A 24,146-nucleotide genomic window follows, 5' to 3' on the forward strand; every position below is an offset into this window, starting at 1 on the left:
AGGGTCTAATTCACACACTCTTCTCATGCAAAGAAATGTCTCCGATATCTGCAAGAAAAGTACTTTTATTTTTGTCTTTACCTCAAGGCAGCAACAGCTTTTTCACACAAAGTGGTGCTGCCAGTATCATACCCAATAGGTTAAATGTGCAATCTCCACCAATGTTCCTTTTCTAAAATGTTATATTACTCACTAATAAGCTCCAGAGAAAGGGGCAGCATGGTGGCGCAGTGGCCAGCACTGTTGCCCCATGGCGTCAAGGTCCCAGGTTCGATCCCGGCTCTGGGTCACTGTCCGTGTGGAGTTTGCACATTCTCCCTGTGTTTGCGTGGGTTTCTCCCCCACGACCCAATGATGTGCAGGTTAGGTGGATTGGCCACGCTAAATTACCCCTTAATTGAAATAAATGAATTGGGTACTTCAAATTTATTTTTTAAAAGATAAGGTCCAGAGAAAATAAATCACAACTGGAATGTCTCTTTAATATTACCAAGTGAGCTTGGCACCCGTACAACAGAGTCAAGTGGTTGTGGTGTAAAGCCTCCGTCGGTGGGGCCGCAATGTTTCGCTGGCAGGAAGAGTCGTAAAATTTTGGCTAATGACGTGAGGTTGAGTAGACAAGCCTGGAACCTATGTAAATTAGGTTGCCACTGAGTGGCAAAGAACCTGGACAGAATTATTTTATAAATTCACATTGCTTTTCAAATTTGAGACATGTCTGAGTCCATATCTAACATCGGGGCTCTGATTGGTGCAACACTCCCCACATTCGGTGACACTGCAAGTATCAGCTCAGAATGCCAATGTGCTCAGCTTCCACTGCAGAGAGCTGGTGATGACCAAGTGTTTCAATCTGGCACATTCCAATGCTGACAGATACGCTAAAGCTTCGGGCAACCAATGCAAAGACCCAATGGGGAAAGGCCCTCACACCATAGTAAACCAAGGTACTGGAGCCCATGTAAAATCTCTCAAGCTGTACGCACCATAGAATGTTTGAAATGAAATATGAATATTCATTATAAATGTTGGCTAGTGTAGACTTGAGAGATGAACAGACACTTCCAACACTGATGAAGGTTCAACTCAATTTTATTAACTATTTCTAACTAACTAACACATGATGACTGAGGGTGTAAATGATGCTAACTTAAACTAGAGACCTAAGCCTTGTCCGAACCAGTTGATTCTCTCAGCACATGTTGTGAGTCTGTGCTGGGCTGGATGGGTTCTTACTACACTCAGAGGCAGCACCCAGAATGAGCGGGAACCGTGGTGCCCTCTGCCTTTATAGTGTGTGTATTCTAACTGGTGATTGGCTGCGGTGTTTGTACATGTTGATTGGTCCCTGTGTGTGTCCATCAGTGTGTGTCTGCACCATGATATACTGGTGTATATTATGACAATAAATACAACCTGTAATGAAAGTGTGAGGAACATTGTGTACTGTATTGAAATAAACTAAACTGTATTGCATTTTTTGTAATGCCAAATTTGAACCGTGATCTACTTTTACAACTTTTATGAATAAAGTATATTTTTTGCAAAAAAAGGCCAATGTTATTGGCAATTGGAAATTAATGCCCATTCTATACATTTTAAAAGCTAAGTGAATCCCATTTTTAACAGAGACCTGTCAATTATGTAACATTGCAAGGAAGCGAAGACAAAATCAGGAAATCTTAATTATTTTGCATATCTCAGAAGATACAGTGCGATTCAGTTAACAACACAGGATGCAAAAGAAGATTTCATAAGCAAATGAGAAGCAGACTAGAATCTGTAATATTGCACCACAACGTGCAAATACACAACCAATTCCAACTTGGAAATGTGTATCCTATCTTGTTAATGTATGTCCTACAAACCCATTAAAAAAAAACTATTGAAAGTCAATAGAGTAGACATCCCAGCCCTGCCCCTCACCTTTGCCTGGCATCCTTTAGAGTCTGCTTGTTGATCTGCTGTCATGGTATATCACTGTCGTCTGTCTTGTGTGATCCTCGCACACCAATGGTAGATCGTCTGCAACCACTCTGCGATGTTCCATTATCCAACTACGCCAAGGTCAACTTCTCCTTCAGCTCCCAAAGAAGAGATCTGTGCAGCACTTAGCTCGGGTCAAATGGCCGGAATGCTGATATTTTCTGATCTGGATGTCGCTTTTTTAGAGTTCTTTTTATTCTTGTTTTTTTTAACACCTCCCTATTGGTCTTATAACCTGTATATGGAATTTTTATCACATGTCTCAACATCCTCGGGAGGGATTTTCTTGATCCACCAACCGCCGGGATCTTCCAGTACTGCCGAAGACAATGGCCATTTGATTTTATCACATTATCCATCGCAGAGCGACGCACTGCAGTTGGGCTGGAAAACCTTGAACCACATTTCAAAGGCCTCCATTTTATTGCACTGGTTTTTATTTATTGGCCAGGTTTCTGAGGCATGCAGGAAAGTGGATGAGTGTAGCATTTTATGAGATTGTTTTCCTTGTTACAAAGCCAGAGTTTTCTTGTTGCTAATATATTCTTGATCTTGACAAAATTACTTTTGGCTATCTCTATCCTATGCCTGGCACAAATATCTAAAGGCTATTTCTCTGCAACGTTACTTCCTCCAATAACATATCAGACAAGCCTTTGTTAAAATGTAGTTTTAGATAATGTCTCCCAAATTGTATACAATTTGTACAGAGAATAATGATGGGAAGCCAGGCAAATATAATAGGTAACTAATAGGTGAGATTAGCTTAAAATGCAAGAGCAGCAGAGTTGTGAATTACAACCAGAAGCCTGTGTGGGATGTAGACTTGATCCTGTGACTTATTCACGCCAGCTCCATTATCAACACATTCCATTTGGGTAAAGCAAACAAACAATAAATGGCCCAGGGACAAACTGCTGCCCTTTCAAACCTCTGTTCCAGGCTCCAAATTGAATTGGATTTGGTCCTGTGTTTTCTGTCCTGCTGTGGAACTCAATGAACAACCCATTTCCTTCATGCCCTCTGTTGCATGGCCAAATCAACTTCTAACAACAAAAGAAGTAGAGAGCAAGCAATAATTTGACACTGGGCTAGCCACAATTCTCTATGACATACAGCATACAACACAAATTGTCCAGTGGAGCAATGTATCCCGCTGTCTAGCATAATCGGTATCAAAAGGTGGACTGTGGCACCTTTCTGACAAAGATCATGAAGAATAAACAAGGGCTAGGAAAATCTGAGGGATATAACTGGGTGCAGTTCTTTTCAAATAACTGTTAGCAGAAGAGAAGCAGCAGAGAAATCATCTTCCTACACTGTTGCTACTGAACCATTTTCCCTGACATAGGCACCTAAATAGCCCCATTATAAATAGTGAAGACTTTAAATATGTTACACTTCCTTAAAAAATGGCAGTTGATACCTGCTTCAGGCTTTCTCTTCCTTTTTATCTACCTGCTGCCCACCTCTCCATGGCCACCACGAGAAGGCATATATTGTAATTAGTAAAGTTGCAGATTCCCTGACTTACAGGATCTAATTAAGACCTCAGAAAAGAAATGGTTTGGAAGCAATGCCATTAGTGTAAGTGTATCAATTGCAAAACTATATATAGCTGACAGGTGCTCTTCCTTGGCATTGACCTGAGACCGAGTCTTCGTCCTCTTGAGGGTTGATTCTTGAGTTTGATATGGGTTGAATCCCCTGCCTGCAGATAGGTTCAAAGGACATTGAGAGTGTCACCCCACCCGGTATAATTTCTGCAGTAAAGTTTCCCTGCTCCTGAGATGGTCCCCATATTTTTATACAGTCCTCTCCCTGGTCTTGACCTTGTATGACACTGGGCCAGTCTTTTCCACTACAAATCCTGGGATCCAAGGGGATTTGGCTTCAAAATTGCGAACATAGACAGTGGAGTCAATTCTACTCCACTTGTTGCCGGTAGCGGAGTTCCAGATGCAACGGAGAATCCCACGTACAGCAAAAAACGTGATTGGTATTGTTCTGTTGCTCCATTCCCGCATTGGCAGCAGCAGCGAGCTACATGCCCCACAACAGCGGCAGGATGCAAATGGGCCATCTGACCACCCGATTCTTCCGTGATGCTTCGGCCCACTTCCCGGGATTCACCCGGGCATGGGTAGGTGTAAATATCTTGCAACGTGACCCTGATGCAGTGCACCTCACAGTGAGCTGGGGGGTAAGTATATAACATTGGTGCCCCTCTGCTATTCCCGAGATCATCCTAGTTAACCTTCTCTGGACTGCCTTCAATAGCAGCACATTTTTCCTTGGATAAGGGAACCAAAACTGGTCACAATATTCCGGGTGTGACCTAACTACTGCCTTGTATAGTTTTAGCAAGATTTCCCAGATACTCCTGATGTCATCCACCACATTAATAGTTTCCAATTTCCTGTCCCTAACTATCTCCTTTTTAACATAGATGGCCAAACTCTATATTTTCGACCCCCACCAGGACGTCTGCGATCTTTCTGCTTCTGCCTAACTTGTCCCCATTAACCACCACCCTCCTCTGCCTCAAAGTGAACAATTTATTTAACTCCACTCATTCCTTGCTTCAGTTCGATCTAGGGTATTGATGACTGTAATGGTGACATTCCTGCTTGTTTAAAATTTTATCAATTTTGCTTCCAATTTCCACCCAGCGATTTATGTGCACTTCTTTCAATTTAGTTTATTGCTCACAATGGATTCTGCACCACACTGCTGAGTTGAAATGTAGATTGTGTGATCATTTTATGGATCACCCCTATTCAATCTGCAAATATGGCCTGACATCCAATGACCTCACTTGAATAAAAAAATCTCAACCTTGTTCTCAAATAGACCTGTCTGGCATCCACTTGGAATCATAGAATTTACAGTGCAGAAGGAGGCCATTTGGCCCATCGAGTCTGTACCGGGACTTTGAAAGAGCACCCTACCCAAGCCCACCCCTCCACCCTATCCCCATAACCCAATAACCCCACCCAACACTAAGGGCAATTTTGGACACTAAGAGGAATTTATCATGGCCAATCCACCTAACCTGCACATCTTTGGACTGTGGGAGGAAACTGGAGCTCCTGGAGTAAACCCACGCAGACACGGAGAGAATGTGCAGACTCCCCACAGAGAGTGACCAAGCCGGGAATCGAACCTTTGATCCTAGAGCTGTGGAGCAATTGTGCTAACCACTATGCTACCGTGCTGCCCCCAAATTAGTTAATCATAGCCTCCCTACTTGTGTAGGCTTCGAATTATAAAGCCCAGGGTTAGCATATGCTTTATAAATCATTTTCTCAACCTGCCCTACCGCCTTCAATGATTGATTTTCTTTCCAGAATTGTGTGCTTTAGATCCTATTGCCTCTCCTCATTCTACCGACCAAAATGTATCAGTTCACATTTCTCTGCATTAAGTTTCATCTGCCACCTGCCCACCCATTCCATCAGCCTGTCTGTGTCCTCATGAAGTCTATTATCCACCTTAATGTCCACTAAACTTCCAGGTTTTGTGTAATCAGCAAATTTTGAAATTGTGTCCTGTACACTATAGGGGAGAAGTGGGGGGCTCGATGGAGGCCCCGATACGGGGGAACCATCGGTTTGTCCCAGGGAGCATTGATGGCGGATTTCTGGGCTGGCACAGGGTAGGGGTTAGGAGGTTGAGGGACCTGTTTGTGGAGGGGAGGTTCGCGAGCTTGGGGGAGTTAGAGGGGAAGTTTGGGCTCCCCTGGGGAACATGTTTAGGTACATGCAGGTTAGGGCGTTTGCCAGGCGGCAGGTGGAGGGGTTCCCCTTGCTGCCCCCACGTGGGGTACGGGACAGGGTGCTCTCGGGGGTGTGGGTTGGAGGAGGGAGGATTTCGGACACATACAGGATGGAGGAGGTAGACGAGGCCTCGGTGGAGGAACTGAAGGGGAAATGGGAAGATGAGCTGGGTGAGGAGATTGAGGAGGAGACGTGGACGGATGCCCTGGAGAGAGTGAATTCCTCCTCTTCCTGTGCGAGGCTTAGCCTTATACAGTTCAAGGCCCACATGACTGGGACGAGGATGAGTAGGTTTTTCGGGGGCGAAGACAGGTGTGCTAGGTGCTCGGGGAGCCCAGCGAATCATGCCCATATGATTTGGGCGTGCCCAGCGCTGGGGGAGTTTTGGAAGGGGGTAGCAAGGACGGTGTCGAGGGTGGTAGGATCCAAGGTCAAGCCAGGCTGGGGACTCGCAATTTTTGGGGTTGCAGCGGAGCCGGGAGTGCAGGAGGCGAAAGAGGCCGGTGTTCTGGCCTTTGCGTCCCTAGTAGCCCGGCGGAGGATCTTGCTTCAATGGAAGGATGCGAGGCCCCAAGCGTGGAGGCCTGGATCAATGATATGGCGGGGTTCATTAAATTGGAGAAGGTGAAATTTGCCCTGAGGGGATCAGTACAAGGGTTCTTTAGGCGGTGGCAGCCTTTCCTGGACTTCCTGGCGGAGGGGTAGGGAAATAGGCCGGCAGCAGCAGCAACCCGGGGGGGGGGGGGGGGGGTAGGTTTGGTTCGGTGGGAGGGAGAACTGTGTACATGGGTTTGTGGAATGTGGCGGGTGTTACCTCTTTCCCTTTTGTTGTTTGGGTTTTTTTTTTCTCTTTTGTTTGCAGTTGCTTTTGTAGTTGGGTGGGTGTTGTTCTTGGGTTTTTACCATGGTTGTTTTGTTAATATTATTTTGTTTATATTTTGTGAAAATCTTAATAAAAATTATTTTTTTTTAAAAGTCTAGGTCATTAATATATATCAGGAAAAGCCATGGTCCTGATACCAAATCCTGAGGAATACCTTCCTCCAGTCTAAAGGAAAACATTTTATGTCACTTAGCCAACTTTGTATTCATAGAGTCACTGCCCATTTTATTCTATGAGTTTTAACTTTGTTGACATACTTAGTTGTGAGACATTATCAAAGGCCTTTTGGACGTCCGTGTACACCACGTCAACTGTCACCCAGGGAGCTCCACTTTTTCCTGTCATGGGAATGTAGCTGGACAACACTCGAACAATCTCCTCTTTAAAAACAACACGTTCTTTGACAGTCTTATCTGCCAAACTTTGACTCCAATTTACCTGAGACATATCCATCCTCAGCCCATTGATATTGGCCTACCTCCAATTAGGAATTTTTATTGTAGATTTTCTTTTCTTGTAAATTGGATTAATGCAACAAGAGTCTAAAGTCTTAATTACCTGGTATTATCTGCAGTTTAAACTTTGCTGATTTTTTCACTGAACCATTGAGTACAGCAGTGCACACATAATACCCTTCAAAAGATCTTTTCAGATTGGTAATTCTTATGCCAGTGTAGATGTCAGAGGTATAGGTCAGGTTTTCGGGCATGGGTCCACCTTTATCTTTCTCCAGCCTGATGTTTCCAATCCGAGGGGTTGTAACTCGACAAGGAATGACAGCCTCAGCCCCTTCTGTTCCACCAATAAACATCCGCCGCAGCGACGGAGTCACAAACAAATTCTTAGCGTCTTGAAAGAAACATAGAAAATATTAAATTTGAAACAGAAAATGGTTTCAAAATGCTCAGATCTGCAAAGCTACAATACCATCAGCATTCTGGTTTCATGACTATATAAACTGCGGCTGTCAAAGCAAAGATTATTAATCAGAACAATGTGAAATACTAATCAGTGCTCCTGGGTCCAGGGCTAAATTATGACGATTTCATGAATAGGTAAATTGAAAAGAAATTAAGTGGCTCAAAAAGATCTACTAGTCACAAAGTTTAAGTTGTCAGCAAGTTTAATTTTATATGCTCTCTCCCTCCATGTGCCCGATTGTATCTCAGGATGAGCTGATACAGTGTTGTCCAATATGCTTGTCATTCGCCATATGTGGCAATTCAGCCACAGAAATAGAATAAATGTGCTTCATTTTAGAGATACACAGGGCTGGATTCTCCCAAAATGGGACGATGTCCCCACACCAACGTAAAAACGGTGACGTTTCACACTGAAGATCACTGGGAAAAAGTGGAGCCGATTCACTGACCTACAAGGGGCTAGGAGGGACCCAGAGTAGTTCACGCAGCTTTAGCTGCGGTTATGGGACCCCGTGCGTCCGGTTTTGAGTTCGCACATGCACATGGCGGCGGCCTCCAGCAGCCGAGTGTCATGGTGGACTCGGACCACGGAGGCAGATTAAAAATGTAGACCCCCGATCAGCCGCACGCCTGAAGATCTGACCGCGCTGATCTGTCCCCTGGCCGCCAATAAGGCTCCCCTGGTGTTCGATCCCCCCCCCCCCCCTCCCCCCCACTAGGGCGGATGCGGACTGAGTCCACAGCCGCCACACGAGCATCCCGACCAGCGATAGATGGTTAGAACCATGCCATCGGGAACTTGGCCGGTCGGGAGTGGAGGATTGCTGGGCGGGCCTCTGGCAATGGGCTCCCGGCCGCGTGGAGTACTCCGCGATCACGTCGATTCTCGGGTACCGGAGAATCGTCGGACCGGCACCGGGCCCGATTTCGGTGTGAAATTGGATTCTCCGCTCCCGCATTGAACGCGATTTCGACGCGGGCCTGCGGAGAATCTAGCGCACAATGCTGAGTTATGTTAAAGTTGCAGCAATGGATATGAGTGCCACTCTTTGGCTGCTATTTGTTTCCGTCCCAAATTGAAAAAGAAAGAAACACCCATGCATTTTTAAAAAAATTCATTCAAGGTATGTGCGGAGTCTGCACGTCCTCCCCGTGTGTGCGTGGGTTTCCTCCGGGTGCTCCGGTTTCCTCCCACAGTCCAAAGATGTGCGGGTTAGGTGGATTGGCCATGCTAAATTGCCCGTAGTGTCCTAAAAAGTAAGGTGGGGGGGGGGGTTGTTGGGTTATGGGTATAGGGTGGATACGTGGGTTTGAGTAGGGTTATCATTGCTCGGCACAACATCGAGGGCTGAAGGGCCTGTTCTGTGCTGTACTGTTCTATGTTCTATGTATGTGGACATCACTGGCGAGGCAGCATTTATTGCCATCTCTAACTTCCTTTGAGAAGATGATGGTGAGCTGAGATATTATCAGAGCCCATAGACTTTGCAGTATCCACTGCCTTCTGCAGTTTCATAAAATCATAGAATTTACAGTTCAGAAGGAGGCCATTCAGCCCCTCGAGTCTGCACCGGCCCATGAAAAGAGCACCCCACTTAAGCCCACCCTGTCCCCGTAACCCAGTAACGCCACCTAAATATTTTGGTCACCAAGGGCAATTTATCATGGCCAATCCACCTAACCTGCACATCTTTGGACTGTGGGAGGAACCCGGAACACCCGGAGGAAATCCATGCAGACACGGTGAGAACATGCAGACTCCGCACAGAGTGACCCAAGCCGGGAATCGAACCTGAGACCCTGGAGCTGTGAAGCAATTGTGCTAACCACTGTGCTACCATGCTGTCCCTAATTGGAGGGCTGCTGGATCCTAGGACCCAGCTGGATTCCAGCCTGATGCAACAGCACTTTCAACAGCTTTTGCTAATGCTAATAACACATAAGGGAGTGACCTAACACCCTGTTTGCTAGCTGCTATCAAACAGGAAATGGTGCTGCATGAGATGATTGCAGAGATTATAGAGTGTGCCCTCTTGGGCAATATCCCCATTACATAAAAACATTTCTGGAAGCAGGTGGAGGAAAGTTTTTATTGCCCAAACTGCCCAGAATTGTGACTAGCAATTAGGTTATTATGATCTTTCTTTGTCAATTTTTAAAATTTTGTTTACTCTGACACTAACAGGTCTCCAAATGTAACCCCCCCCCCCCCCCCCCCCCCCCCCCCCCCCTATTTGAACAGCTTGAAAGAGTGGGAGTGCTGAAGGAATGTCAGACAGGTCAGTTTGTTGGTGAGATACTGCGTGGCCACCTACTGGCTTTCAGAACACCCACCTTCTGTCAGTTGACCAATAGCAACAACAACCTGCATTATTGTAACACCTTTAATGTAGAGAAATATTACAAGGTGCTTTATGGAGGGTTAAATAATACTCGTGTTACTTTCATACATGTCTGGGTGCCAGCATTTGCTGGACAGAAATCTGCAGTTCTACTGCCTTCAACAGTTAACAGAAAATATCAGCACAGGATGCCTCTAAATTTGCTTCTGTTTCCATGTGGAATTGTGAATATGCACAAAGTTTGATTGCTGGCCTTGTGCATAAAGTTCTAGTAATTGTGTTTGACTGTTCATGAACAGAGATTTTGGGAATGCATGCGCCCTGTGCTGGTGGGTCTGGTATTTGATGTTGAATCATAAATATACATTTTTCACTTCAGTTTACTGACCCGACACATAATGTGCAGAAATTCAAAAACTGCACCCACACAATTTTTGAGTAAGAAGTCTTGAAACACCAGGTTAAAGTCCAACAGGTTTGTTTCGAATCACTAGCTTTCGGAACTCAGGTGAATGACGAGGTGGGTTCTGGAACAACACCTCTTCAATCACCTGAGGAAGGAGCTGTGCTCCGAAAGCTAGTGATTCGAAACAAACCTGTTGGACTTTAATCTGGTGTTGTAAGACTTCTTACTGTGCTCACCCCAATCCAATGCCTGCATCGCCACATCAACACAACTTTTTGACATACATGCTTGACAGGCAAGGCAGAATGTGGAGGTGCAGAGGCTGAAGATGTTAGAATTCTTCTTTGCAAATGAAAGTACACCGATTAACACTGGCAGACTAAACTCAACCCAATACGCCTGAAGTACAAAGATGGTTACCTTTCGGAAATCACTCAACAAAAGACCATTGTTAATAGGACATAGTTACCTTCCACAAATATGTAAAGGGAGCTGTTCTCAAAAGAAATGCGATTTTGGCATATGTATTGGCCTGTATGCTTTGGATCTGCTGACATGATAGTGACTCTGTTTTGATTGATGGTTTTTTTTGCACTTGATGGAGTTATCCATCTTACGCCAGACGAGTCAGTACATTGAAGACTAATGCGATCACCTTTTTTCTTAATCAACGTGCCATTCTTTGGTTGAATCGAAGGTATAGACAGACCTGCGCAAGAAGTACAAGAATGTTGTTACTGAGAGCAGCTATTTAATATTCTACAGATGTTTTATTTCTGATCAGTTAATCTTTTTTATTTCACAAGTCATTAGAGAGGTAGGAGTAAGCAGATATTCTTCCCATAGAAACTTCTCCTTCATTTCATGTGCTATTTCCAAACAGGTATCATTATATACTGAGCAATATATAGTCAGGGCTAACATTAAGTGATCACTGCAAATAAATGGTTTTGCTTTCCACATGATATTTAAGGACATACGTCATTAACATTTTGCTATGGCAGTCACGCCACAAAATGTTTTTTTAACATTATAATACACAGTTGAGGATCATAGTTTCCTTTTCTGCTGGTTTATCTCAACAAAATGTACAACCCATTGCAAACGTCTGATGCACAACAAGCCCGAACCTATTTTAGCCATTTACAGTGTCCCAAAGCTTTCTGGTGGCTCTTTTTGAAACTTGCAATTGGCAACAATGGTACAGAAAGTCAAGACTAGCTAACATTCTATTGTGATAGCTGTGAGAAGATAGGATTGCTTTTAAATCACAAACCAAATCAAGGCTGTGGAGCTGAATGTGGTGCTGAACTCTCCAGCTAGATTTTAACTCCTAGGTCCCAGGCCCCGACATTGACTCCTGCCAAAAGTTGAAGGAAATTACCTTACCGTTTGCAGACACGTCATAAATTGGTGAAGGGTCAGGCTGCCATCAGGCAACAAAAGGTCCTCAGCCACTAGCAATTGGGAGCAGTTTGGCAAGTGCACGATCGAGGGAGGTGGAGTGGGGAATGTGGATGGCTGGAGCCGGGGAGGCACAAGATTATCCTGCTCCTCTTGGATCACAAGAAACTGTAAAAATTATGATCAGAAGAACTTAATTGGCCTGCAAGATTCTTGCCGCAGGCATTTGCCAAATGAATATGGGGTCATATTCAGGCTCATGGCTGAAATGGCATTTGTGCACCATTGATGTCTTGGAATGCTTCACTTATTAATATCAAACTCTCCTCTGGGAGTGAAGAGGAGCACGTACAAATGGCAAGGTACAGAGATGTCATGTGAGCTCCCTGTCATCTTATCACTCCAGGTCTGCATACATTGCCCCCGCCAAACAAGCAGGGAGGGTTTGAAACCGAGACTCATTAATCAAGAGGAATATTTACTTGTAAAAATTATGCCTAATGGATATTACAATGACTTTTGTGTAGTTTAACCATTAATATTTCCAAACATTTTAGTAGTGGATTCGCAGGACATTTTTTGACAGAAGGATGAATGTAAAATATTGTTCCATTATTTAGTCTCTAAGGAGAAAAGATTTGTTCACATATTGCCACGATGCTACACAGATTTAGATCGATTCCCTGGGGGCAAGCACTATCTACAGGTGGCTTATTAATACTGTTCATACTAGCACAGATTAGGACATATAAAGAACTTCATGCCTAAGCAAGCGTGCCACACGTGTTCTCAATTCTGACACGCCACACTTGGGTAGTTACCATTCACATTACAAATGATTATTTTGGTTCTTTAATAGTTGAAAATTAGAAAGCAGAGGATGGAGAAGGTCACTTGGCTCTCAAACCTGCTTAACCTAGAAGTAACGTACAATTTACCTGAACGTGAACTTTACCCTGGGGCGAATCTCCATTCCCGCCTACTGAAATCAGGAATCCCAATCGGGCGAAGAATCCTGTGTTGGCTCAAAAACAAGATCGGCAGCAGGTGGCAAACTCGTCACGAGTCTCCGGTCCTGCTCCTCCAAACAAAACGGGCTGCCCACCCAGAGCCGGCAGGAAGCCTAAAATTATGTAAATCTCCTGTTTTCAATATCATTAGTGGGCTTTAACCCTGATGCTTAGCCTTCTCACTATGCTCCAATAGCCCCCCCCCCCCCCCACCCTCACCCCGCCCCTCCCTACCAGTGAGAACTCCAGTGGGGGGAATTTGGTGCCTGCCTTGACAAGCGCAGACCTGGCGCAATAGACTCCAAGGGCAATGAAGGAGGCAATCAAGTCCATTGCACATGTGCCTCTCTGCCACTGTCAGGCTACAGAGATAGGGTCCCCCCAATGGTCCTGGGTGTTGGGTGGGCTTGGGTTGCGTTTGAGGGGTTGAACTCTGGGCTCTCCCCCCCCCAGATGAGGGTCCGGTGGCTGAATTGCCTCTTCCAGCCCTGGGCAACCTGAAGATCACTGTTCAAAATCATCATCGCTGACTGTGAACTGTGAAAAATATTAAGTGGCCTTCTCACTTTGAACTGCTCTGCATACCAGCTGATGAGGACATCAGGCAGTTTATTGAAGATAAAATCCAGGAAGACTGAACTACTTTCACTTTCTTCACATCTACTCACTCAACCCTATTCTTTTAACACTGCAGCTTTTTGAAGTCTTTGAGCCTTCCTAGAAAGCTCACAACACTTCAAAAGTTTTGAAATCTGAGATTGTTTGAAATTCTTTGTATTAATTAAATTTCACATTGCAGTACCTTTGATTAACAGCATAGTGGTTTATACACAGCAGACAGGAGGTTTGTTTATTTAAGTTTCCCTTCACCCTTGAATGCATCAGAGGTGCCTCCCATTGATCCTAACTTTAATAAGGACATGGGGAGTCCACACCAAGTGAAATAAAGAAACATAGTTTATTTACAATGGGATATATACATTGCCCGGTAGATCCCTACTGGGTTCCTGTTCTGGTTGGTGCCTTACTGCCCAACCTTTTATACAAAGATTGATAGAGATACCCTGCCCCTAGTAGACCATGGGAGAGATAATCATTCCCATCCCGTAGGCCCTGTGTAGACTATTGCACGAACCACAATGCTTAGAAACGTCCTTGTTCTGATTGACAGATGCTGGCAATTTCAAAAATGCTAAGTGCTTTCAGTTGCTCTTTTCTAACCCCAGGGTTGCTCAGGGCTAGAAGAGGCAGCCCAGACACAGGACCGTCAGTATGGGGGAGAGTTCTGAGCTCAATCCTTTACCTGCAGCCTGTGCCCACCTAATACCCGGGATCCTTGGGAGAACCTCTCTCCGCAGCCTGGCAGTGGCAGAGGGACACATTGGCATGGACTTATCTCCTTGACACCCCCTCCCCCCCCCCCTCCCCCCTCAGGTTCCAACATACCAGACCAGGCTATCACTGCCATGTTGTCAGTGCCAGTGGGCAGTACACAGTTGGCAATGCCAAGCATGGAGCCTGAAGTGGGGGCCTTACGGCCAGGCCTGTTGGGGAATCTGACGAGGGGGGGGGGGGCTGGGGGGAAGTGGTGGGTCACTCATACATGTGTGGTGTGGTGCTATGTCTTTTCGTCCGACGTCATTTCGTCCAACGACACTTCGTCCACGTCTTTTCGTCCAACGTCTTTTTGTCCGCCCGTCTTTTGGTCCAACGTCATTTTGTCCGGTGATTTTTTTCGTCAAAGATTTTTTGTGACTTTTTACGTGTTTTTGCTGGATGATTTTTTTTGTCAAAGACTTTTTGTAACTTGACTTTTAGTAACTTGCTTAGTAGCACCACTCCACTTTAACTTTTGTACATGGAAATCTTCTCTAATGCACATAATATACAATAAAGGATCTTTATTACCGGCCTCTTTCCTTTAACGAGCCTCGTTAAAGGATAGTTATTATCGTTCTCTCGTTAAAGGATAGTTATTATCGTTCTCTCCCCTTTAACGAGCCTCGTTAAAGGATCCCACAGCGAAAATTGATTTCTTGAGGAATGTTGCTCACAATTTACATCAATTTTAAGTAATTTCGGGAATTCATCAGTAGTAAACTTTTAGATCTTTTTAACTGCATTTTTAGATTTTTTAACTTTTTAACTGCATTTTTAAGCTTGTATTTTACTTGAATTTCATCAATTACTTGCATTTTAGCAATTAAATTCACTTGCTGTATTGTGCCTGCTTTCTATCAATTAAATGCTTTTATACGGAGTTGATTTGCAATTGGTTAATTGGACGAAGTGACGTTGGACCAAAAGACGGGCGGACAAAAAGACGTTGGACGAAAAGACGTGGACGAAGTGTCGTTGGACGAAATGACGTCGGACGAAAAGACGCGACACGGTGTGGTGTTGGAGGGATGGCATTACTTCCATAGCGGAGGGATGATGCCCCTATGTGCTGTGAATTGGGGGTGCTCCACTTGTCAATGGGGGTCACCTTGCTGAAGGTGAAAGAATCGTACCTCAGCAACGAGCCTACCACCAGCACACATATACTCCGATTTTCCCACTGGTGGGAGCACTTAGCCTCGAAACCGGGACTCACAACCCCCCAGTATTGAATTTGCTGAATTTTAAGTTCAGCATAAATGCTTCCTGATCTTGAAAGGTGAAGTCTATAATAATTATTCACCCCAGATCTTCACTGTCCTCATTATCATTTCAGTCGATAATGTTGTCACTGGGATTTCATAAAGGCTAGAGGATATGATATGTTTCTACTGTGCCCAATTAAACTGAGAAGAAGATCCAATGAAAAGAAAGTCGAGATTTTGGCCTTCCAAATATGGAACATACCCAGAGAAAATATTTTGTGCTGTGTAACACAAGTACTGGCAGTTATAGGTCCATCACTAGTTGTGGTTGGGGGGGGCAATTTGAGGAAATAGAAAGAGCAGCATGCAACATTAACGCAGAATGACGTAAGTGTGTATTTTCTTTTGTGGATCAGTACCAATATGCTAAATATGTCTGATGACGATGTTACTGTACATCTCCGAGCCTTTAATCCTACTCTTAAGTGGATATTTAGACAGAGATAATATGTTTGCATTAATGTTGTGAGTCCTAACTGCCCCATTTGAATTATAGTGTGCACTATTTCAAATCTTATGAACTATATTCAGTATAGCTCATGTCACAATATAGCTGAAAATATGAACAATGCACACTCAACAATTGTTGCAGTGAGCAAATGATGGAATAGATCACTGGTGTTAGGGGGAATACAGGAGAAACAGTATTACTCGGTTTTGTTCACAGTTCTTGGGGGTCCCATTAACCATGGCACAGATCTAAGTTGTGAATTGACAAATCTCTATGTGAAGTACCATTTGAAGCATTATGAACAACCATTGCACTTTTGAACATACTCTCTCATCACACCTAAGTTATGTGGCACATTTTTCTTGAAGTCGGAGGTGGCAGAGAGAAGTAATAAACAGGTGCTGATATATCCAGGCTGAGCAGGTCATTTGATATCAGGGAATATCTCAATGGGGTCAGCAACTATGGATGCAGAGGGAAGTTCTGGTCCCAAAGAATCATCTACCCAGTATTTCTTCAATTTCTCAGCCGTTGTTTGTAGCACAGTAAAGGCATTATTACTGTTGTCTGATAAAAGGCCACTAACATGCTGAATGCTGCTTTTGTGATTAAATAGCAGACAAAGATGAATTGAGTGTAAATCTGTGGCATTAGACTTTATGCATTTCCCAACTTCCCTCATAACTTTGGCTGAAGATCAATGAAAACCCTGGAGAAATGATGTCAAAGCAGCAGAAACCACTTTTTACAGCTAATCTTGAGGGTTTCTGACAATCAGTTGTCGAAGTTAGGGTTGGCACTCGGAAGAAATATCATGGACATTTCAACCGTTTCTGTTCATGTAAAGGAAGGACTTGCATTCACATAGTGCCTTTCATAACTCAAGAACATCCCTACAATTTTTCTAATCCAAAAAAACAGCTCTCAAATATGGTGGCACTCCTTCGGTACTGCAAGGGACTGGCAGCTTAGAACCTGCCCTCAATTACTCGAATCAGCCTTGAAAGCATGATCTACTAACAGTAACAAAAGAGCCAAATTTGGCACCTGGGCCATGGAATTGGAATGAAGAGACCTAGGTCAGGATTCTCCCGCCCATCGCCAAAACGTGGAGTGAACCACTCCAGCGTCGGGCCGCCCGGAAGGTGTGGAATCCTCCACATTTCTGGGGGCTAGGCCGGCGCTGGAGGGGTTAGAGCCGCAACAACCGGCGCTGAAGGGCCTCCGCCGGCTGGCGCGAGTTGGCGCATGCACAGGACCACCAGCATGTTCTGGTGCATGCCCAGAACCGCTGCCGTGTTTCCTGCGCATGCACAGGGGGTTTCTTCTCCACGCTGGCCATCGCGGAGCCTGACACAGGCCGGCGCGGCGGGAAAGAGTGCCCCCACGGCAAAGGCCCGCCCGCAGATCGGCGGGCCCTGATCGCGGGCCAGGCCACCGTAGGCCACCCCCCCCCCCCCCAGGGCCGGATCCCCCGCACCCCCCTGAGGAACCCGCTAACCACCCTCCAAGCCAAGTCCCACCGGTAAGGACCTTGCCTATTTCACGCCAACAGGACTGGCTGAAAACGGGTGGCCGCTCGGCCCATTGGGGTCCCAGAGATTTGCCGGGCGGGGCTGCTGCCAATGGCCCCCGACCGGCGCGGTGTGATCCACGCCCCCACCCGAAAACCGGTGCCGTACAATTCGGCAGCCAGCGTCGGAGCGGCAGAGCGGGATTCATGCCGCCCCCCCCCCCCCCATCCCGCACTCCCCATCCCCCACTCCCCTCGGCAAATCTCCAACCCAGCGAGGGGTCGGAGAATCCCGCCTCTAATGTGTATGTTGGTGCCATCTATAATGTTCTTCACTCAGGAGAATTCCAACACCAGTGCAAATTGTAAGTCTGATCCAACATATCCCCTTTCCAACAGGAAAAGTGCTCATAATTCATCACCTTTATTATTCCCACAAGTAGGTGTTCATTAACGGTGTAATGCAGTTACTGTGAAAATCCTCTCGTTGACACATTCCTGCGCCTGTTCGGGTACACGGAGGGAGAATTCAGATTGTCCAATTCACCAAACAAGGACTTGGTGGGAGGGAAAGAGAGCACCCGGAGGAAACCCACGCAGACATGGGGAGACTCAGTACAGTCAGTGACCCAAGCTGGGAATCGAACCTGGGACCCTGGAGCTGTGAAGCAACAATGCTAACCACTGTGCTACTGTGCTGTCCTGATGAAGATGTTGGCCCTTGAAAACATAATCATTTGTCAGCTGCTTCAAACTGTGTGTGCTACACATTGCTTGATATGGCGGGTATCTCTTGATCCAGGTTGGAAGAATACAGCAACGTGAAATCTTCATACTATGTTAGCTTTTCCTTCTACTGTAAGAATTTCTTTTATCCAGATATTGTCTGCAATATGACATGCAGCATATGGTACCACTCTGAGGCAATTATTGTTGGCTAATGGAAGCGATAAGACCTTTGATGGTGTGAAGCGATCAAGACATACAGGTAAAAGTAAATTGCTGTGGATGCTGAAACCAAAGAGAAAATGCTGGAAAATCTCAGCAAGTCTGGCAGCATCTAGAGGGAGTGAAAAGAAAAACGTTTCGAGTCTAGATGACCCTTTGTCAAAGCTAAAAGTTTTAGAAATTGGGAAATATTTATGCTGCAATAGACCAAATTGAAAGAGATGCAAGTGAAACGCTGCTTAACCTGGAATGAATATTTTGGGCCTGGGATGTTAAGCATGGAAGAGGTAAAGGGGCAGGTGTAACACCTTCTGCGATTGCATGGGAAGGTGCCACAGGTGATGGGAGAGGTGTTGGGTATGATGGAGAAGTGGACTAGATTATCTCGGAGGGAACGGTCTCTGCGGAATGCTGACAGAGGGATGAAGGTAAGATGTGTTTGGTGGTGGCATCACGCTGGAGTTGCCGAAAATGGCTGAACATACAGAGGCTTGTGGGATAAAATGTGAGAACGAGAGGGACACTATCATTGTTCTGGGAGGGAGGGGAGGGAGCGAGGGTAGTGGTGGGGGGATAAACCGCACACTGTTGAAGGTCCTGTCAACAATTGTAGGTGGGAAATAATGGTTGAGGAAGAACGAACATATTTTTGCTCCCATGCTCACATGTCTGTCCTTGGCCTGCTGCAATGTTCCAGTAAAGCTCAACACAAACTGGAGGAACAACATCTCATCTTTTGGTTAGGCACGCTACAACCTTCCGGTCTCAACATCGAATTCAACAACTTCAGATGATTAGCTCTACCCCATCTCAACCCATTTGTTTTCATCCCATTTCATTTTAACTGTTGTTATCATTTATTTATTTCTTGTCTTTCTTTATATATATTCCCCCACTATCATATCCCCGTTTCCTTACCTTTTCTCCCCTTTGCTTCCCCTTCCCCTCCCCCATATCTACATCTGTCACAGTTTACCCTCTGATATTAGTTTCTCTGCTGTTTGTCCTTTCACACTTTTTGTTCTCTCTGGGGACTGCCATTAGCACACTGTTCCCTTGGTTTCTGTCGCAATTAGCACTCTGTTCCCATGGCTTCTGTGGCTATGACTTACCTTGCATTCTCTCACTGCACAACATAAATATTTCCCACTTTCTCTGTCTTATAGCTTTGACAAAGGGTCACCTGGACTCGAAACGTTTGCTTTTTTCTCTCTCTACAGATGCTGTCAGACCTGCTGAGAGTTTCCAGCATTTTCTCTTTGGTGTGATTAAACTTAATGACCTTTGGCCTCTCATGAATTTTTCTTCCACTTCAAAATCATGCTGTCAATTCCCAAATACCTTCCTTGTCACTTTTTACAGTGACTTTATTGGCAACAACAACACAGATTAAAGAAAGCATGGGCAAGAAAAGCAATGGCAGAATGTGGAGCAAAACCAACAAATGGCACAGAAGACATTGAAGAAGCAATTGAAGTCCCCTATATCATTCTTACAATTATGAGGTTTATCAGAGAGTTAGGTTTTGGGATTGTGTCTTTAATTTACATAAAATGAAGGGGGGGTGGTCATATGACCTGTTCCAATATGTGCCTGACAGCAAGACTGGGGCTGGATCCTCTGGTCCCCAACCGAGTGTTTCTTGGCAGTGCGCCGTTTACTGGCGGTGGGATTCTCTGTTCCTACGATTGTCAATGGGATTTCTCATTGTAGCCATCTCCGCCACTGGTAATCCTGGTAACGTGCATGAGTGCGCTGTTGGTGGGAATAGAGAACCCCGACGGTGGAGAATTCCAATGTAGGTGTATTGATTGTCAGGGATCAAAGGCAGACTGATTTACCTTGAAGAAGGTGCAAGCTGTTTCTGCTTAGATTGGACAATGATTGTCCAAAGTCCCAGAAAATCGGGTTGTAAACTGCTGTGCTTTAAACTGTCCAACATGAAAGAGAGTTAAATTGCATCACAACCTAAATACAACATTTCTGTGGTTCACTGCTGGAATGAAGGTGAAAACTCATGCGCAGATTGAAATGATGACATTTGTGGTGAGTTAAAACAAGGCTGGAAAATTTGCCTAGCTGTAGCTAGAGAGAGAAGTCTCCAGGAAAACTCATACCACGAAATACAGTCCTGAAGTTAAAAGTTTCCAGGCTGGGAAAGGGAAATGTTGGAAATAAATCCTCAGGAAGTAAGAATTAATTTGGAGTGATTGTGGGAGTTTTGAATATTTACTCAAAACAACAGTGTAATGTACACGGGTTTGTGTTTGTCCTTTCAATTCTGTTAAAAATTTGGTTTTGTAGACTAAAGTATAAAGTGCCTACATAAACACAGTTTGGTCAATATTGCTTTTTGGCTTTTGTTACAGTAAATGCCTTAAAATGTGAAATCTTGTGTTATCTTTCAGCTATTAACTGGAAGTTCAAATTTCTTTGAAAGATTTATCCATCTCCTTTGTGAAATCGAGAGATTTATTGTGGAACCAATCTTTTTGAATCTAAAAATTAATTCGGGCCCATTCAGCATTGGTTGGAATTGATATGCAAGTTAAATTGGATGCATAATATCAAGACCCACATTCACTGGTTCGATACTGCCGAGGAGCCCCTCAAGATTGGAGTTTCATGTCATGCATAGTTAATATTGAGCCATTCCCATTTTACATGTGTCTTCTAGGGCAGAATGTTTTGCTCCTCCCAAGTGGTTTCTGAGAGGAAGTGTGAGATGCAATGTATGGAATTCCCCCACCCACCCAAACGCAGACATAATTTCACATTTGAGCGGACAGGGCCTCAGGCATGAATCCCGCCCTTTCACCTGTTATGGGCCTTAAATGGCCACTTAAGGGCTTTTTCCTGACCAACCTCAATTTTTAGGCTGGGGAAATTGGGGAGGGTGGGAAAATACCACTTCTGGCCTCTGCAACACTGTGCTTGGCCGAGTTGGCGAGCTGTTGGCCAATCAGATTGGCTAACAGGTCTCACGTGCTAGACTTCCTTCCAAGGGCGGACACATCAATATTTAAGTGAGCATTAAATGGTAGCGGGAGTTCAAGAGTCGCAGTTGCATGTTACAATCACTCGCCATCCTTAAAATCCTACCCCTAATTCTGTGATCACATTTAATGTTAAATAACCTGCTCTAAATGAACAAATAAAGAGCCGTTTAACATTTTCTATGTTTTAATCCATCTTCCACTGAAGGTCCTGTTTCATACTGAGACATTGTTCCATAGACAGCTAGGCACCTTTCATAATTCATCTTTAGTCCATATTGAGCCAGTATGTCTTATTCACACATGAAAGACATGGGTATGATTGTCCAGCCTCATTGCACTCTCGCTCGAGTGAAACAAGGCAGGTGAATAGCGGGAGAAGCCAAAAACGAGAACTGCGCCAGGCACCAAACTAACAGGTAAGAAAACATTTATCACCAATTAAGCCCTATTTCCATATAATTAATGTAAACCAACTCATATCCAACAGCCTCACGTTGTTCAGAGGCCTCCCCAGCAAGTGGTCACACCGGCCGCTATTAGTACTCCTTTTGAAAAACGTGAATATTGCAGATTGCTGCTTCAGGGAGCCGAGGACGTGAGCAGCCATGTTTACTCACGGGTAATGAGCCCAGGAGTTCTGGGCAGGCTGCCTCTGTGCTCAGGGGGAGGGCCTTCGGGCTGGGGGGAGGCCCCTACTGGGGGGAGGCTGGAAGGGAGGTGGGGAGGAGGGGGAAGACGTGTGCGGGTCCGCCAAGCAAACCCCTGGACCTTGTGGTTCCCATACCGGGAGCAAGCTAGCCCCTGCCTGTCTGCCTCACCGACCACCCACAACTCCCACTACTGACCACGGAGGTGACCCTGTCCCAGAGGGAGATACCGCAGTCACTGGCTGATGTGGCACAGACCCAGAAGGTGGTGGCCCAGTCACAGCGTGACGTGGCGCAGTCTCAAATTAAGGTGGTCCACTCCCTTTGCTCCATAGCTGTGAGCATGCAGACCCTGGCTGAGATGGCAGCGGACCTCCAGGACTGGCAGCAGCAGGTGGCGGAAGAGCCTACGGATGAGCTCCACTCACACCCCCTTCCTATGTAGTAGCCTGGGGGCCATTAGGCACCCCGAGGGAGGAGGAGGTGGAGCCCGTGCCAGTGACTCCCACAGGGTAGCTGCCAGAACACCGCAGCACCTTGGACTCCACCCCACCCCCTCCACCCCCCCCCCCCCCCCCCCCCCTGTCATTGGTGCATCTGGTAGGCAAAGGCAGAACAGATCGACACCACGCCACCTAGGACACATGAGCAACAGCCGGGCCCATCCAGGCCTGATCGCCCGAGAAGAAGGCTTCCAAATGTGGAACGAGGTTACAGCGGGAATCATAGCAGGCCGCCTCCACTCCTGATGTACCCTCTGGGGATCCACCTAGATATAGCGTTAGGGCCCTTAAGGCCAGAAAAGTAGATATCAGTCAAGTTGGCATGGGTGCAGGGCACAGTTCAGCAATGGGGCGAGGCATGTATCTATATATATGTTTTCACATTAAACACCAATATTACAACCTGCCTTGTTGCTATGTCAGATGGGTGTGAGGGGTGGTGGTCTAAGATGGTAACGGAAGGGGTGTAGAGGTGGGGGAATAAGCATATTGGGGGTAGGCTTGGCTCGGGACTGTGGTTCAGCCAGTGCTCACCGCCTTGGTGTCCCACCTCTGCTACCCCATGGAAATGATGGGACCGTGTAATAGAATGGTCAGCTCGCATGCAGGGATCACTCAGGTGGACGGTGGCAAGTGCCAAAATGCTACTGAGGGTAGGAGTCAGACATTGTCAAACGATGTGGATCATCGCAGAGCGGGTCATCATCATCCTCCATCCCGTGGACTAGACCCGGTGAAACTGCCAACCCAGGGCCCGCAGTCTGTAGTGTGGCAGGTAGGGGGGGGTTGGGTGGGGGGGTTGTTGCCCGGGGGGGGGGGGGGGATGCCCTGGCAAGCCCTCCCCCAGTCGGTTAACGTGGAGGCGATCAGAGTGTGCCGTGCGCGTTGGCCCTGGTGCACATGTTGTCTCCCTTGCCTGCCAAGGCCCCATGATCTGGCCATCCACACCCTCCCCCCCATCCACCTCGCCGGTCGAGGACTGGGTGTCATCCTCCTCCTCTAGCGCGTCGCCCCTCTGCTTTGCGATGTTGTAGAGCACGCAGCAGGCCACCACGATGTGGTAGACTCTCCTAGTGCTATGCTGGAGGGCCCCTCCAGAGTGGTCCAGGCATCTGAACCACATCTTCAGGAAGCTGAAACACCTCTCAATCATGCCTCCGGTCGTTTCACAAGGGTCGTTGTAGTCAGTCTCCGCATCGGTCTACAGCCTCTGGATAGGTGTCATCAGCTACAACTGCAGTGGGTAACCTCTGTCGCTAGGCACCAACCCCCCATCTAAGGGTGCACCCCACAGAGGCCGGGTAGCATCGAGAGTGCCAGGATGAAGACGTCGTGCACAGTGCCAGGGTAACGGGCACAGACGTGCATGATGTGCATCTCAAGGTCACACACTAGCTGCATGTTCATCGAGTGGGGCCTCTTTCGGTTTGTGTGGATCAGTCTGCCATCTACAGGTGCTCGTAGGGGGACATGCATCCCGTCGATCACCCCCTGTACATCTCGGCAATGGTGGTGAACCACACAGCCCGGGCATCCTGGTAGGCTCAGTCCACGTTGAAATGGATGTATTGTGCCAACTGGGCATATATGACCTTGATGGCAGCTCGGATGCATCTGTGCACCGAGCTCAGAGATCTCGGACAGATCCACACTCGCCACCTGGAAGGACCCTGTTGCGTCAAAGTTCAGGGCGACTGTAGCCTTGAT

The 24,146-nt window shown here is 46.2% G+C and overlaps 1 protein-coding gene across 2 annotated transcripts in view; it reads right to left on the reverse strand.

The window, feature by feature from the left end:
- kita (KIT proto-oncogene, receptor tyrosine kinase a) overlaps nt 1-24,146 on the reverse strand; it is a 131,435-nt gene that overhangs the window by 76,633 nt on the left and 30,656 nt on the right. The window contains exons 2-3 of one of the 2 annotated variants that reach the window (XM_038791166.1): nt 10,789-11,028; nt 7,207-7,497 (exon numbers count right to left, since the gene is read on the reverse strand). In XM_038791166.1, coding sequence (XP_038647094.1) covers nt 7,207-7,497; nt 10,789-11,028 — 531 coding nt within the window. Of the gene's footprint in view, nt 1-1,926; nt 2,121-7,206; nt 7,498-10,788; nt 11,029-24,146 lie in introns of those variants that run through there. The other variant, XM_038791168.1, reaches the window with a different exon arrangement.

The sequence above is a fragment of the Scyliorhinus canicula genome, chromosome 3, assembly GCF_902713615.1.
Source record: "Scyliorhinus canicula chromosome 3, sScyCan1.1, whole genome shotgun sequence".
Taxonomy (NCBI): domain Eukaryota; kingdom Metazoa; phylum Chordata; class Chondrichthyes; order Carcharhiniformes; family Scyliorhinidae; genus Scyliorhinus; species Scyliorhinus canicula.